This window comes from Drosophila kikkawai, chromosome 3R (genome assembly GCF_030179895.1).
Source record: "Drosophila kikkawai strain 14028-0561.14 chromosome 3R, DkikHiC1v2, whole genome shotgun sequence".
In the NCBI taxonomy this organism is placed as follows: Eukaryota; Metazoa; Arthropoda; class Insecta; order Diptera; family Drosophilidae; genus Drosophila; species Drosophila kikkawai.
Window position 1 is genome coordinate 16,365,936 of NC_091731.1, and position 15,412 is coordinate 16,381,347.

At 41.9% G+C, this 15,412-nt stretch overlaps 6 protein-coding genes across 7 annotated transcripts in view; 4 read left to right on the top strand and 2 right to left on the bottom strand.

Annotated features, from left to right (window-relative positions):
• The window catches only part of kmr (kramer), a 50,650-nt gene extending 44,898 nt beyond the window's left edge, over positions 1 to 5,752 (bottom strand). For both annotated transcript variants that reach the window (XM_070286372.1, XM_017180254.3), the window contains exon 1: positions 5,171 to 5,752. The gene's annotated coding sequence lies outside the window, so the exon portion shown is untranslated. The remainder of the gene's footprint in view (positions 1 to 5,170) is intronic.
• Positions 2,309 to 3,123, top strand: Ubc87F (Ubiquitin conjugating enzyme 87F). The gene is made up of 2 exons (XM_017180256.3): positions 2,309 to 2,468; positions 2,527 to 3,123. Exon 2 carries the CDS (start codon positions 2,536 to 2,538, stop codon positions 3,037 to 3,039), a length of 504 nt encoding a protein of 167 aa, XP_017035745.1. The 5' UTR covers positions 2,309 to 2,468; positions 2,527 to 2,535; the 3' UTR covers positions 3,040 to 3,123.
• Positions 5,753 to 9,386: 3,634 nt separating the features above from the next.
• Positions 9,387 to 10,877, top strand: primo-2. Its single transcript, XM_017180421.3, has 4 exons — positions 9,387 to 9,405; positions 9,624 to 9,723; positions 9,798 to 10,150; positions 10,737 to 10,877. Exons 2-4 carry the CDS (start codon positions 9,678 to 9,680, stop codon positions 10,830 to 10,832), a joined length of 495 nt encoding a protein of 164 aa, XP_017035910.1. The 5' UTR covers positions 9,387 to 9,405; positions 9,624 to 9,677; the 3' UTR covers positions 10,833 to 10,877.
• primo-1 lies at positions 10,842 to 11,619 on the top strand. The gene is made up of 3 exons (XM_017180423.3): positions 10,842 to 10,983; positions 11,051 to 11,400; positions 11,479 to 11,619. Exons 1-3 carry the CDS (start codon positions 10,953 to 10,955, stop codon positions 11,563 to 11,565), a joined length of 468 nt encoding a protein of 155 aa, XP_017035912.1. The 5' UTR covers positions 10,842 to 10,952; the 3' UTR covers positions 11,566 to 11,619.
• Positions 11,579 to 12,396, top strand: Argp (Arginine phosphatase). The gene is made up of 4 exons (XM_017180422.3): positions 11,579 to 11,718; positions 11,785 to 11,969; positions 12,030 to 12,203; positions 12,263 to 12,396. Exons 1-4 carry the CDS (start codon positions 11,694 to 11,696, stop codon positions 12,359 to 12,361), a joined length of 483 nt encoding a protein of 160 aa, XP_017035911.1. The 5' UTR covers positions 11,579 to 11,693; the 3' UTR covers positions 12,362 to 12,396.
• Adgf-C (Adenosine deaminase-related growth factor C) lies at positions 12,375 to 14,658 on the bottom strand. The gene is made up of 6 exons (XM_017180418.3): positions 14,185 to 14,658; positions 13,624 to 14,121; positions 13,395 to 13,564; positions 13,126 to 13,307; positions 12,936 to 13,072; positions 12,375 to 12,877 (listed from the first exon to the last, which is right to left on the bottom strand). Exons 1-6 carry the CDS (start codon positions 14,252 to 14,254, stop codon positions 12,414 to 12,416), a joined length of 1,521 nt encoding a protein of 506 aa, XP_017035907.1. The 5' UTR covers positions 14,255 to 14,658; the 3' UTR covers positions 12,375 to 12,413.
• Positions 14,659 to 15,412: the final 754 nt, after the last annotated feature.

Genomic DNA, 15,412 nt, shown 5'->3' on the forward strand with positions numbered 1-15,412 from the left:
CCCCTGTATTAATCGCCACCATTGCCAAGGCAACGAACCCGCGGTGATGTGTGATGTGTGTTTGGCAGTGTGTGGGGCGTCTTAATGAATATTGAAAATCAATTCCACAAAGTAAGCCGAAATGAGTTGAAATGCCGGCACTTTATCACAAGCGATGAGCACGAGAGCGACAGTTTTCCACACAGCAAGAAATAAGTCATATTTTAGGAGAATCTTAGAATTTCATCTCAGATTTCTTGAAGAAAAATCAAAGATCTTGGCAAAACGTAAATTATCAAAATAAATGTGAAAGATTTATGGAAATTTTATCGAATTTATATAAACATAATGCAACAATAAATAAGATATGAATGGGGCATTGATTTGATCTCGTTTTTATTGCCTTAATTTAAACAACAATATACTTGTCAATAAACAGTCTATAAATTATTTGAACAATGATGTGTTTGAATAAATTATATGAATCTTTAATTATTATTCCTTTATCTAAGATTCTTTTAAACATAAATTAATACATAATTGAAAATAAAGATATTATTTTGCTTTCTCTTTATACTCATTATTCATATATTTTAAAATTGTAATCAACATTTTTTCCAGGGAGTATTAAACCTATCATCATAAAATGAACACTCACTTCTTCATTATCATTTTAATAATTATACACATCTTGCTGTGATTTCGAAACTCAATTGTAAAGTCAGTGTAAAATCGCTTCTAACTCGGAGTCGCATTGTGGCACGTGTGAGTTCCCGGCTGCCGCTGTCATATCGCTTTCCCTGCGGGATCTGGCGGAACGTCTCCGACATGTGGCACTTAAATGGGCAGGGCGGAGTGGGCAACGGAGGCCGAGAGCTGGCGATGGCGATGGAGTTGGAGATATGGAAAGAATGAGAGAACCGGCCAAGCAGCAGCTGTCAGTCTTATGTGCTGCTAGCTGGCCAAACATGTTTTCCTCCGCCGCTCGGCATGTGCTGGATAATTTAGCAAAATTTCGAATCCGACTTGGTTCTGTTAGAGGAACTCCGCACATGTTCCCGCTCTTGCTGTTGCAGCAATAGCAATGCTAGGTAAATATTATTACAACAACTAATGCATAAAAAAAGCGAAGCAAACGCTGTTTGGAATTTTTTGTGAAAACGCGTTGCATGGAAAACTTGAAAAACCGGCAGTGCCGAAATGCGCGTTACTACACTGCACAAACTAAATGGTTAATTTTTAAACCTGCAAGCCATTTAAAGATTATTAAACTTGAATTTCGAAGTTAAGTTTAATTCGAGTATAAGCAATGGAGTTATTAAACAATAAAGTTTAAAGTTTATGGGAAGCATCGACTTTTAACATGTTATCTATATGTTTCTAAACCCATACTTGGTAACTTGGCCATCTTAGTTTGTATTTTATTTTAAAACATTAAACTTGGGCTTTTAAATATCTTACAACTAAGCAATCTTGACTCTGTTTGAAGTTAAATTCTATATATAATATACAAAATCCAATTATAACCTAATACAGCTTATTATTTTTTTATGTGCTTCAAAAGTCAGTCTACTATAGAAGGCACAACATATGCAGTATTCCCCAGGCAAGCTGGCAACGAGACATTAACAATTCACACATTTGCGGCAACATAATTTCAGTTAGCGATAGTCCGATCTCCCCATACAGAGTGAGGGGGACATCGAGCTGGCGGGATTTCAAAATGCCAGCAAAATGCAATTGGCAGAGTTTTTAAGAGGGGTGGCAGGGGAAAACCCGATAGATGCAAGAGCAGGGGCACCGCAGCCACATGTCGTGGTCGAAGTTGCAGGCCAGAAAACTCTGTGCCGACATTTGTGCGCAATTACGAAAGCCAAAACCAACGGCAACAATGTGGCGGCCATCATAATTTCCATTCAGCCAGCTTGGCAAAAGCAACAAAAAAAAAATTGGAAAAGGAAAAGAAGTAACAGTGGCATTAGCAACGGCCAAGTAATTGCACGTAATGGAGGGAAAGGCAAGAGGACGACAGACTTTCCTCGGACCCATTCCGGACCAAGAGCAAAAGCGCTCATAATGGAAACTTTCAAGTTGCTTTTAAGAGGATTTCTATGGAGATAGTTTCTATACAAAGCCGTTCAAAGGGATGCTGCACTACTGTAAAGAGATTGCAGCAGGCATTCCGGAATCTGGCTTTTGCGGATTGATCTTTTCAGGCCTTTAGGCATTCTTCTACAAAGAGGAACTTTTCGGCGAGCTTAAAGATGATTAAAGACCTTGTAATAGTAATTTATTTGAATTTCATAGAAATATTGATATTTTAAGACCCATCCCAGAGCCCCTTGATCGGAGCCTGAGCCTATATTAGAAATGCCAGTGCCTGACCTGTCACTGTCTGCCTGTTGGCAGTAGTAGGTAGCATTCGGCGTAGTTCAGCAGCTGTAATAGATAACCAGAAAGAGACTCGAAAATATTTGAACAAAATTCCAGTAAGTAGAACCACCTTTACTGCTACCTCCACCACGATCTTCATTCATCTGACTGCAGCCCAGTGACATGTCCGAACTGCAAGCATCGCTACTGCTCAATCGACAGCTCGCCGAGCTGCAGCTCAATCCGGTCGAGGGCTTCTCCGCCGGCCTGGTCAGCGACACGGACATCTTCAAGTGGGAGGTGGTGATCATCGGCCCGCCCGACACCCTCTACGAGGGCGGGTGCTTCAAGGCCCACCTCATCTTCCCCAAGGAGTACCCGTTGCGTCCGCCGCGCATGAAGTTCATAACGGAGATCTGGCATCCGAATATCGACAAGTCCGGCGACGTCTGCATCTCGATCCTCCACGAGCCGGGGGATGACAAGTGGGGCTACGAGAAGGCCGAGGAGCGCTGGCTGCCAGTTCACACAGTCGAAACGATCCTCCTCTCGGTGATCTCGATGCTGACCGATCCCAACGATGAGTCTGCTGCCAACGTGGACGCGGCCAAGGAGTGGCGTGAGGATTTCAAGGAGTTCAAGCGCAAGGTTGCACGTTGCGTCCGCCGCAGTCAGGAAGAGATGTAGAATTCTAGATGAATGGAATAGGAGTGCCAACGATCGAAAGCGGTCCACATGCTAATCACGTGAATAAAATGAGCGCCTAATTTACACGTTGCCTTTTGAGGCATAAGTGCGGTCACTGGAGGCTCTGTCTCTCCTAATTGGAGGAACCAATTAGGTCGGCAACGCAGTCTCTTTGAGCTTGCGCTAATTCTGCGACACCTGTCGGCATTAATTACACTTAATCGCCTGGGAGGCATTACCACCTCCTAGCATCGGCCGATCTTAAGCCAGCGAGCTTAATAGGCTTGGACCTCTTCCAGTTGCACACTGACACAGTTATGGCTGTCGCAGCAGATACCAGCTACAGCGTTTTCTCTGGTCTTTGGTCTTTCTACCAGAAGAGAGCTAAGGCAGCTGGCCACTTGGCTGCTTTTTCTATATGGTCATTACATGGGGACACAAAAAGTATACATGCACTGGGAAAAAGTTATTAGATAGATTTTAAAGAAATGCGATAGAAGAACCTCATTTCGTGTGGGCTCTTAATAACAATTCGTAACCATTCGTGCTTTTAGGAATCAAAGCATTAAACGAAGACCTTGTAAAAAATATGGTTAGTTCTCCGCTCAAAGAACTTAACTAACCATTTTATAGGACAAATAACTCGATTTGTTGGTACAAAGTTTTTTTTCTGTTTTGTCTGTGCATCAACAACAAATTGGTGCTGTTGCTCTTGGTGTTGCTGCTGGCTAGTGTGACAGCGGCAGCAACAGCGACTGCGGCTTCTACTGCGACTTGTTTTGGTGCGCAGAGCTCCTGGGCAACGACTCCACTGTATACAGTTGGCTGCCAGCATATTTGTGGTTAGCTGAACTTGTTTTTGTTGTTGTAATTGTTGTTTATTAGCAACAAGTTTTGCATTTTGATTTTTCTCTTTGTCGTGCCAGCGGCAGACCCGCAACAATTCCCTCTCCGCATGTCGCATTGTTTGGCCGTGAGTCAAATCCGGAGCGGGATACTTGCCCAGCCCGCCGTGCTGGGTGTGACTCCGCAAACCCGATTCCGATTCCAATTCCAGTGACTGCCTGGCTAACAAATTCAAATGATCCACAGCCGTGTGTGATTCAGCAAATACCTCGGACGTAGAGAGACGTAGGAGAAGAATAAGCACAAATCGGTGAGCGATTTGGAAACTGGGTAAATAAGGCCATGCACCTTCTTTAGTGGCGCAAACACAACAACAAAAAAATACAACAAATCTTGGCGGCAATAAGCCACAGCATCGGATTCAGCAGCAACGTGATCATGATCATGATCAACACGATTGGCAAATAGTAAAAAACGAAAACGAAACGAAGCGCAAGAAAAGAAAACAAAGCGAGGGAAAAGAAAACAGCTCGAAACCAGCTCCAGAGTTGGAAGCGAAGATGCTCGACCTGGAGATTCTTCTGCACGAAAAAAAAATACTTTACCAAACTTGATTGATGTCTTAAAGATTGACGATTCAAAGGGATAATGTATCTTAGGTGTCAGAACAAATTTAAAGGCACACAAACAAAATAGAGAAGCTCCTATAATATATTGGTTATAATTCAAACCTAAATCAACTATGATATCGTGTTTAAAAAATATTTAAATATTTGATTGATCTTTTAAAGAAAATAGAATCCAAGTGATCTTCATTATTTTTTTACCGTGTCATTTACTGAGAGTTAAAAACTCACTCAGCCAGTAGAAATTGAATTGATGTTGGGCCCCGCCAGACATCGGATGGGACATGGGATATGGCATAGTATATATGGGATAAGGGCAGGCGGGGAAAGGTAGAGCGATACCCCTGAAACCGGTTCCGAGCCTGGGCCAGGCCAGGGAGCCCGTAACGCACGGCGCGTAAGCCGGGTCGAACCGGGCTCCCCGAGCAGGGCATTTATAAATAGCCACAGCTTTCGATATGTGCAGTGAAATCTTCTAGCGGCTAATGGGAAAACCGACCGACCAACCGGGGTCAGTGCGAGGGGACAGGTAGCGGAGAGGCAGGTCGGATTCATTAGCCAACGTAAACCGAGGGTGGAAAAGCAAATGCAGCTGGACAAGTGCCTGTGTGCGAGAGGTTTTCCTGGGAAGGGACACAGATCAAAACGAGACTACCTACCCTGGGATGTGCGTGAGTAGTGTCCAAAATCCAATAGACGACGATCCAAGATGCGGTGTGCTGCTGTCGGTGTTGGTGCGTTGCATACGTGTTAAGTAAATTCCAATATGTGGCCTGGCCTGCCTCTCTCGTATCTTACAGATACATTGGCTGAGATACTGGTTTCGGGACTTTGTAAAGTTGTGCCTGTAAAGCCAGCGGAGAAACCACCAAAGTGGAGTTGCTGGCGTTGGTCGTCGCTCGATTGAGATGGATGATGCGATGAGTAATCCCGGCGCGGGTAAACACTGAATCTCTGGCACTAGCACTTTTCACGCAGAATACAGTACACAGCGCGCTGCTGCTAACAACCTTTACACGCTCGACGGTTTTGTCAGCCATAAAATCGCCCGTGAGGCGAAATACAAAAAATACATATATATATATATATATCGCTGTGAAAACTACCTGACGCGTCGCGCGCGCTATAAAACTAAAGACAAACACTGAACCTATGTTGTTGTTGGTGTATATTTTTATAACGCGGTCCGTTTACGTTTCGAATCGCGTCTGCTTTAATACCCGCTCCCGCATCAACCTGCGTTGCCGTCAAAAAGTAAACTAAACCCAACTACGTTGAAAACAAGTTTTTCAAAACGCGTCAATGTTGCTAGCAACATTTTACTTGTATATATACAAGTTGCAACGAGATACATTGAAACACACACACACAGAGGGTTTCAAGAGTCGCACTATGGGACGAACGACTACCTTTTCTAGCCAAAATCCATTATTATATGTCTGTGGGCTTTAACTTTATAATTAGACAGTGTAACCCTAAAAATATTATACATTTTTAGTGTATTTCAATATTAACATTGAGCAATAAAGTGAGTCCTGCTCTCCCACCTTAAGAACTAAATACATTTTGTAGTTATTTATTCTTGTTATATTCTAAAAGTGTAAGTGAAATTTAACTTCAACATCACATTTTGAAAATTTAATTTCTTTTACTTATGAAACGTTAAAAAAAACCAAAAGTGATACGAACATGGTCATATTTTTATCTGGTTTGCTAAATTTGTGCATTATATAGTCTCAAATTCAGTTGTTTTAGTTAGTTTCCTTGAAAAATAGGGTGTATAATAATATGATACTGCATCCTGCACAATCCAAGAGAACATTTAATGTGAAAAATATTTATAATACGATACTTACACAATTCTATTATTTTGCCAAGTAATTTATATTATATTCAAAAAATTCTCGAGGAAACAATTAAATCCGAAAATAATAGACTTGATTCAAATAACAGAACCTAAAATGAATAATTCGCTTTTAAAGTTAACATTTAATGCACAAAAAGTGGTTGTTTGTCCCACAATGAGTCTCTTCTTACAACTGCAATAAATGTTGCCAGCACGACTGCATGCTAGCAACATCTACGGTGACACGTTAGCCACATGTTGCCAGTATGACAGCGGTTTGTTGTTGCCGGCTTTTTGGCTGTGCCGGTTGATGTTGTTCTTGTTGTTGGTGTTGCTATCCCTGGTCGTTGGCACTGCTAGGTCCACCCCCAATATATTGCAGGGTAGTTTTCCCGTCTCTCTATATAGTTAATATCATCTGCTGCAGGGGTATATTCCGCCTAGCATCGGGTCGTGGGTGTGGGAGGACAGTTGAATTAACAAATAAACGAAGCCTCCAAGCAATGCCATTAAAGTTTGTTTTATTTATTAGTTTTGAGCACGGTAATTGGAACGCTTCAGACACGAAGCTCAGAAATTATGCATATTTATTACAGATATAAAAAAGTTATTATGCAAATAGTAATGATATTGAAAATCAATTTCAGAAATCAATGGAAATGCGGAGATGTTTGGGTAAACTTAACAAGGAAGTTTCAATTATAAGTACTTTCAAAGAAACCAACATGAAGTCTTAAAATAATGATATAATATTAAAAAAAGAATCCATTTGAAAAATAAGATATTTCATTTCTTATTTTTGGAATATTTAACAATTGATTGCAGCAAATTCATTTGCTATACTGTGGGATCTTTGTTTATAACTTTACAATGCAAGTTCGAACTCTTGCAATATAATTTGTACCATATGTATCTAAAAATCTTAATATTTGTGAAAAGAGATATCTTATTAAAAGTACTTCACATCCTCGAACAGTATCCCCGAGTCGAGACTGGCCTCCAAAGTTTTCAAAGTTGTTATTTTCCAAGCAGTGCTACGTCCGTTTCGTATTTACACTGAACGAGCACAATGAATGCGCTTATTTGTACGACCCGCCGCTCCTCCTGCCCGCTCCCACTCCCCCTGAGAGCAAGACGACGCCTGCCTGGCGCTAAATATTTGATGAAGCTGCAAAAGGCAGACAGAGGCAGAGATACGGATACAAGATACAAAGAGGTACAGGCGGATACAGCTGGATAGAGATAGCGCTCAGTGCATAGACAGGCTGTCTGCCAGCTAGTAGTACGTCAGCTTTTCCGCTTTTCATTTGCCAAATGCAAAATGGATGTTCTTCTCGGACATGTTTGGTCTCGACTGTCAACTGCTCAACAGAGGGACGGTCGGGAATCTAGGTAGGTGTAGAGGGAGGTGCCACAGAGGTTATGATTGTTACGAGCCCCTTTGTCACTTACCTCATTTGCACTTGAGCATTTATTTCGGCCTGCGGTGCGACTACGAATGAGGTATTCATTTATTTACACTGACCTATCCCATCTACACTGCAAAGAGTTTTGGTTGACCGATTTTGTAATATCTAGTGGGGTGAATTTGCTTTTAAATTGGTGGAAACCATCAACAGAATCCTTAGTATCCTTCATGAAATAGTAATAGTTTTAGCAGCATGTAAATGTTGTCTGGGTTTGGGCTGCTTTTCAACTGAATTCAAACCTTTAACGAGTTTTGTTGTATCTGTGATCCTTTAGGTAGTTGATTTAAGGCCAGTTAATGGTGATTTATACATTTTCTGTGACTAAATGCCCATCCCTGAGTCACAGTGGTTGCAGTGTTGACTCTGCCATCGTTTATCTTATCTGAGGAGATGTCGTCGCCGGATGATGATAGCAGTGACAACGCCTTTGCATTTGTCTTCACCTCTGCCCTCCTCCTCTGCGGAGGCATATGCATGGATTGCTGGATTGCTGGATTGCTGGTGTTGCTGTTGGGCACATGTCTTGGCATTTCCATTTCCATTTCCATTTGCATTTTCAACAATTGTCAATTGTGGAGGACGCACTGCAGCAGCAGCACCAGCAGCGCCAACCGAGGACATTTGCATATGTAAGAGTGTGACGAGAGTACGTAACATTTGTCTGCACAACGACAAGCTCACTTTGATGCCATCAAAGCCGCCCCCCAACAACTACAGCAACCCGGCAAAGCTTATGCACATATACAACGTCTGGCTTTTGTTTGCTCCGATGGTTGTATACAATTTGCATAAAACTCAAAAACAAACCGAATTTATTCTAAAAGCAACTTTATATTTCTCTGCCAGAGCTGGTCACCTGCTCTTAGTTTCCGCCCAGCCCTGTCCTTTGGGAAGGTGGAGCAGCTGCTGGAGATGCAATCCTTGCATATACAAGACGAAACAAAAATTAAAAGTAGGAGTACAGTGGGGGAACCGACCGAGACCGAGACCAGAGCTCATCACCTCTTCATTCCACTTGGCAAAAGTTTTTCCCAGGCTGCAGGTGGCCTATCCCAAGGCTGGGCGTCGGTGGTAGTGACCTCGTCTGTCCCCGGCAAATGAACTTTAATTAAATTTTAATAGTTGAAGTTGCTTTCAGCGCAGTTTCTAGTCAGTTTTGGGGTAAATACGCATGGTGGGTAAACAGGATGTGGTGCTGCAGCAGCCGGAAGTGCCGGAGGTGTGATCTATCCAGGCAGGCACCACTTGACAAAGCATAACGTCTGAATTCCAGGTTGCCTGCTCAACCCCGCTTAGAGGGATTTTGAAAATGTTTATATGATTCAAATGTTTATACAGGGCTTGTGCTGTGATTTTTCTATTGTTCAGGCCTTAGATATTTCCCATAGTAGGTCCTGGAAAATAGCTTTTTCAATTAAAATCTTTAAAAATCCATAAAGATTAAAAAAATGTAAACTATTTGTCAGAAATTTTATTTTATTTGTCAGTTCAAGATGGTGTTTTGACACATCCTTTTTTTCACTTTCTTTAAACGTTTTTTTACTTGAGCATTTACCAAAAAAAGAAGGAATATTTGTAGGTATGAGAACATTATGTCATTACAGAATCAAAATAATTTTTTTTTATCTTTGGAAAATTATAATAAATAAATATTATTTTACATATACAGTGATCTAGTCAACGTATTTGTTAAAAGTCATATAACCACAGAAATTTACACACCTCTCTCATATTATATACACTTCATTTTGTATAAATATTTGTACAATACTATAATTATCTTCAAAATTTTCAAAGTCCCACCCAAGATCCCAAAGTCAACCCCAAAACACCCAACTCCTGAGCTAACCCATGGGTAAGAGATCGCAAAAGAGCAGTGTGCTGATGGTCTGCGTGGGTGTGTATACACTTAGGATAATCCCTGCATGAATTTCTTTAATTAATATGCAAATGGAACTACCACTCCCATAGGCAATATTTGCCGCTCCCCCATTGCCGAAGCGGTTATGGGTGAGGTCATCGTCAAGGCGGGCCTGCAGAAGGAGTGGCACGTGGAGAGCGCGGCGATCGAAGGCTGGCACTCGGGTAGCATGCCGGATGAGCGGGCATTAAGTGTCCTGGCCAAGCACAACATAAGCTACATTGGTTATGCCAGGGTTTTGACCACTGACGATTTTAAGAAGTTTGACTATATCTTTGGCATGGATAGGAGCAATCTAGCCGCTCTGAAGCGTATGGCCCCGGATAATGCCAAAGCCAAAGTGCTATTGCTGGGGAACTTCGGGCTGAAACCAGATGATCGTATTATTGAAGATCCTTATTATGTGAGTTCATAAAAATTATTTTATAAAATTTAGCGAAACCTTCAAATTTTATAATTTCGTTGAAAAGGTTGGAAGATTACAAAAAAATTTAATATAAACAAAATGAGTTTCTTCAAAGTACCAGGAAAGTAATGGATACTACATTATATGAATATATATTTTTGTTTTTAACTATGTACAATAACATTAACAGAGTGTTATTATGAAAACCTTGGCTTTCATTATTATTTATATTTTTCTAAAGCCTTTTAGCTTATTCAATTAATTTATCTAAATCATTCGTTTTGTGTTATATATATACATATATTGCCGATGCTTTTTTATATAGCATATTCTTAGGCTGTTGGTTTTACTCTTAACCAAAATCGAATAATTTTAATATAATTAATTAATTAATTAATATTAGAGCTATGATATGATATTAAAGAACTCTATATATTTGCTGTTATTCACTGAATATATTAACAAATAATTCAAAATTAAGCCAAAGAACTATTAAATATTTACCTTAAGACTAAAATATCAAACTAATTCAATCTTTCTTTATAATTAATTAAAAAAATAATTTTATATTAATTTTTCCCAGAGTGTGGGCGAGGAACCGTTCGAAAAGATATACCAAAAGTGCAGCATAGCGTGCCAAAAATTCTTGGAGCAAGCCCGCATGGAGCAAATTTTGTGAACGAACCCCGAGAGACCGTCTAGGGGTTAAGGCGGACAGCTGACGGTAAATCCAGGGCTGGGACATCAGGAGCCCTCGTTCATCAGCCGGTAAAATTACTTGTAAATTGTTTTCAGAAAGATGGTGCAGAAAATACTTATGATTTGTTTGGGTAATTAAATGAACTAAAATCCTTCTCGAACCTTGAAAAACCAAGCACAACTCATTTCATCTTCCAGGCAACATCTGCCGCTCGCCCATTGCCGAGGTGGTAATGGTGGAAACGCTGGCCAAGGCAAAGGTTTCCGATGTGGAGGTGGACAGCGCCGCCATAGGATCCTGGCATGTGGGCAACCGGGCGGATCCGCGGGCCATTAGCACACTGAAGCAGCACGACCTAAAGTGCACTCACATTGTGCGCCAGATCCGCAAGCAGGACTTCAACGAGTTCGACTACATCTTCGGCATGGACGAGGACAACATGAGCGAGCTGCGTCGCCTGGCGCCCAAGGGCTCCAAGGCGGAGCTCCTGATGTTGGGTGACTTTGGTCTGGACAAGAAGAACCGCATCATCGAGGATCCCTACTATGTAAGTAGGCTGTGTTTTAACGGGGAATGCGACCTATAACCTATAATATATGAACTTGACCTCTCTGTGACATTCCAGGAACGTGGAGCTGAGGGCTTCGAGACCGCCTATCAGCAGTGTGTTGTGGCCTGTGCCGCCTTTATGAAAGAGCGGCTGCAAAATTAAATGTTATAGAAAATATACATTGTGATTTAAATTAATAAATGTCTGGTACAAAAGCGTGAACTGGTTTTAATGTTCTTAAATGAATCAGCAGCAGTAGTAACCGGAACTTGCAGTTCTTAACACTGAATATGAAGGTTCTCTTTGTGTGCATTGGTAAGTTGTTTAACAAATAAAAACTAATATTTACAAACCTTAATACTATTTTTTATTCCTGCGAAGGCAACACCTGCCGCTCTCCCATGGCCGCGGCCATTCTAAGCCATTTAATTTTGAAGGAAAATCTTCAGGACTGGCATGTGGACAGTGCTGGGCTCAGGGATTGGAATGTGGGAGTTGAACCAAACCCACGAACCCAGAACATATTAAAGCAGCATGGTCTTAAAACTAAGCACTTGGGTCGTTTGGTAAGTTCTTCAAAAAAAAAAACATTTAAAACCTTGTCATCTTGAGGTATTTTTCATTAGATAACACCACAGGACTTTATGGTCTTTGATTACATCCTGGCTATGGACACCAGTAACTTGATAGAACTTCAAGAAATGGCTTCCGCGCTGGAGGTTCCACCCAAGAGCAAGATTCAACTCTTGGGCAGCTACATAGGTCGCAAAGAGGACGAAATTATCCAGGATCCATATTTTGTAATATCAAAATTTAACCTTGTATTAGAAAGTAACTAAAAGTAACTTTAATTTTACAGAGTCAAGGCATGGGAGGCTTCCATACGGCCTATCTACAAATCCTGGAGAGCTGCGAAAAATTCTTAAGACAACAAACTACTTTCAACGACAAAGAATAAAACCTTTTCTAGATAAACAATTACTACATTTTAAATCACCAGGACTTTTTATTCAGAAGACGCTGCCCTGCAGAACCTTCTCTATAAATCGTGTCCAGCTTAGTTCCAGTATTTTAAATGCCCGCGACTTCTCCTCCTCCGACAGTGAAGAGTACTTCAACGAGTTCCAAACAAGAGTCTTGAGAATCCGCAGACCGCCATTGTTGGGAGCCAGACTCATAATGGCATAGTAAAAGTCATAGCTGAGCCCCTTGGCATTCCAAAACCCAGGATCATCGCTGCAAATTACCACAGGTACATCCAGTGCCAAGTACTGGGCCCCCGGATGGTTACGCATGTCCCAAACCAGATGTAGCACCTGATTTGAGATGGGACTCACCTCCACGGCAATATGCCGGGTCTTGACGGCGTTCAGTAGAATGGGATGTTTGGCAAGAGCATAACCATGGCCAATGCGTGTGGTGTTGAGCAGTAGAGCGTCCAGGAGATTAATGTCCGTGGAGGAACCAAACCAATCTGAAGAGGTAATATATATCATAGAGTTGAATATGGAAATTGGTGGCGTTGCACTTACTTGTCTCTCCGCCGTGCAGAAATAGGCGAGCTGTGGACGGCAAATCCCTCAAGGCTGGCAACAGAGTATACAGTGGTTTACCCTTGTCCTCCTGACCCACCAAATCAAATCCAACCACAAAGTTCGGGTACATTTCGCTGTAAAGATACGAAATACAGTTCTTGAAAATAAGGAATTCCCATTTACTTACTGGAGTTGCTTAAATTCCGCTATGGTCTCCCGAAGCTGATCCACTTCGTAGCCCCGATAGACGGCGAAGATGATTTTCATGCCTAGGAAATCCGGATGTAACTGGGTGAACTTGTTGTTTAAGGCATACAGCTCCCGGATGGTTCGTTCGCGGGGAAAGGTTCGTCCACTGGCATCATAAAGCTGGATTGATACAGACCAGTAAGTCAAGTTAAAAAGTTGTTTATATTTTAAATCCAGTGAAACTTTATTAATGGAACCACTATTAACCTTTTTACAGCTGGTGCGGATCTCCGCGTACATCAAATTGTCGTTATAGAGCTCCTCGAGCATCTGCCAGTGATAGGCTCGAAAGGCAGGCAAGTAGCTAAGAGCATCCCCAAGAACATCAAACATGTCCTGAAAGCGATCCCAAACATGGGTAATGGTGGGATATTCCACTGAAACAGGATGCAATTAAAAAATGATGCTAACTAAAAAGGATCCTTCTCAGACTTACGTTCCGGAACTGGGGTATACAAATTGATCAGTCTCTCGAAATTATTATCGTAAACCTGCCTGTCGACAGAATTTTGCCTCTCGTCGGCCACTAGGACATACTGCGACTGACACTTGTGCTCCTTGGGCAAACGACGGAAGGTAAGGACACTGCGACCCGTGGCCGTGGTGCATCGCAACATACCGGACATATAGGATATATCCTGGACCACCCACTTGGAGCTTACGGAGGCGGTATTGTGCAGATGCAGCACCGCTCCTTTGGGCATCTTCTGCAGGAAGTTAAAGACAACACTCCGATCGATCAGCGGCTTGGCCTTGAAGAAGTGCAGAGCGGCGGCATTTTGCTCGGCATTCCGGAAGCCTTGGGAAAGCTCTCCGAACTTATATTCCATAAAGATGTCGTCTACCTTGGCCTCTTGCGTGCTCAGGTATGTGTGTCCACCGGTCATGAGCTCCTCCTCGGCCGTAAGAACTGCCTGACGTGCTTGCTCATAGCCTAGAAAAATTGTGAAAAATATTAAACACTTCCGGAATCGTTCTGAATCCTTGTCTAACGTACTTAGCGCGGGTTCCGACTGAATCAGCGGATGTGAAATCAGGTGAAGTAGCAGAAACAGCAATCGTTTCATAGTGTCAAAGGTCGCTTTAGTCCTGGCCAGCTAATGAGCTCACTAACCAAATATTGACTCGACACCGGACACGTTGACTTGTCTTTATTTTACCAGGAAATTCTTGGGGGAATGTTAGGAAAGTGTTTTCTCTTTTGCGACCGCACGCCAGAAGTGCCCGACGAGAACTGCGGATACCACATTGCTGAAAGCGGCTGTTCACGCCCAGCTCTGGCAGCTCAAGAAAAACATTGAACAATCATTTTGTTTTTGTTTGACACAATCATTCAGCGAAGCCAGCTCATTAAAAGATTAGACGAGAGGTGGGTGCTGGAAGCCGCCACCCTCTGCGGCTCTTAACGGTTGACAACGCTCTCCCCCGAAATAATTTCATTCTAGTGGCTGGATTGGATTGTTTGTGTATCTTTTTTTGTATCTACGATTGAATGCCATCCCCTGCATATTAAGTGATTTAAAATGACGAAGGCGCGCGCGCGCCCCTTCGCTTGTTAATTTTTAACTATTTGTATTTTTTTATTTTGGCAAATTTTCACTGACGTTGGCGGACACGCTTGCTGGTTCTAGTGGTCGACACGGACGGCTTTTGGCATAGCTAACGACATTTACGGTAATTACAGAACTGTCAATTATCCTCGCTTACAAACCAGAAAAGGAGAGCACTTAATTTGATGCACTTAATTTGATGATTTGACAGGTAAATGTTTTGTAATGTTAGTTTATTGCTTTTTTGATTATTTTTTTTAAGATTTATAGTATATATAAGACGTTTATTAACCTTACGTTGACTTGTATGCAAACAAAAAAATTGTTATAGAAAATGTACATATGTTTATGTTTAATTTTTTTGTTTCCTTTTAACTCAATGTGTTAGCTATAACTTATAAGTAATGTTTTTTTTATTTTTGTGTATAGAAAAAACAAATAATATATAAGATAAGGTTTTTAGTATACCGCGGCAAGGTAGTTGCCCGCGATATTCTCTCGCCTCGGAATCCGTAGAGTGATGCCGAATGCAGATCGAGACCGGGTGCTGGCCTCGATCAGTGATTATGGTTACTACTGAGATAGTGCGGCAAGGCAGTTGCCGCAGTATCCACCGCCTGCACGGTTCTTGCAGGGGGTTGTCACCGTGGCACGTGTTGCTCACAGAGTCAAGGC

Bases quoted from the DNA above. Each gene is read 5' to 3' on its own strand.
- Ubc87F (XM_017180256.3), top strand. From the start codon at position 2,536: ATGTCCGAACTGCAAGCATCGCTACTGCTCAATCGACAGCTCGCCGAG.
- primo-2 (XM_017180421.3), top strand. From the start codon at position 9,678: ATGGGTAAGAGATCGCAAAAGAGCAGTGTGCTGATGGTCTGCGTGG. The intron at 9,724-9,797 runs GTGTGTATACAC...CCACTCCCATAG, and splicing joins TGTGCTGATGGTCTGCGTGG to GCAATATTTGCCGCTCCCCC. The intron at 10,151-10,736 runs GTGAGTTCATAA...AATTTTTCCCAG, and splicing joins TTATTGAAGATCCTTATTAT to AGTGTGGGCGAGGAACCGTT.
- primo-1 (XM_017180423.3), top strand. From the start codon at position 10,953: ATGGTGCAGAAAATACTTATGATTTGTTTGG. The intron at 10,984-11,050 runs GTAATTAAATGA...TTCATCTTCCAG, and splicing joins AATACTTATGATTTGTTTGG to GCAACATCTGCCGCTCGCCC. The intron at 11,401-11,478 runs GTAAGTAGGCTG...GTGACATTCCAG, and splicing joins TCATCGAGGATCCCTACTAT to GAACGTGGAGCTGAGGGCTT.
- Argp (XM_017180422.3), top strand. From the start codon at position 11,694: ATGAAGGTTCTCTTTGTGTGCATTG. The intron at 11,719-11,784 runs GTAAGTTGTTTA...ATTCCTGCGAAG, and splicing joins GGTTCTCTTTGTGTGCATTG to GCAACACCTGCCGCTCTCCC. The intron at 11,970-12,029 runs GTAAGTTCTTCA...ATTTTTCATTAG, and splicing joins CTAAGCACTTGGGTCGTTTG to ATAACACCACAGGACTTTAT.
- Adgf-C (XM_017180418.3), bottom strand. From the start codon at position 14,254: ATGAAACGATTGCTGTTTCTGCTACTTCACCTGATTTCACATCCGCTG. The intron at 13,565-13,623 runs GTAAGTCTGAGA...ATCCTGTTTCAG, and splicing joins GTATACCCCAGTTCCGGAAC to TGGAATATCCCACCATTACC. The intron at 13,308-13,394 runs GTTAATAGTGGT...GTATCAATCCAG, and splicing joins TCCGCACCAGCTGTAAAAAG to CTTTATGATGCCAGTGGACG.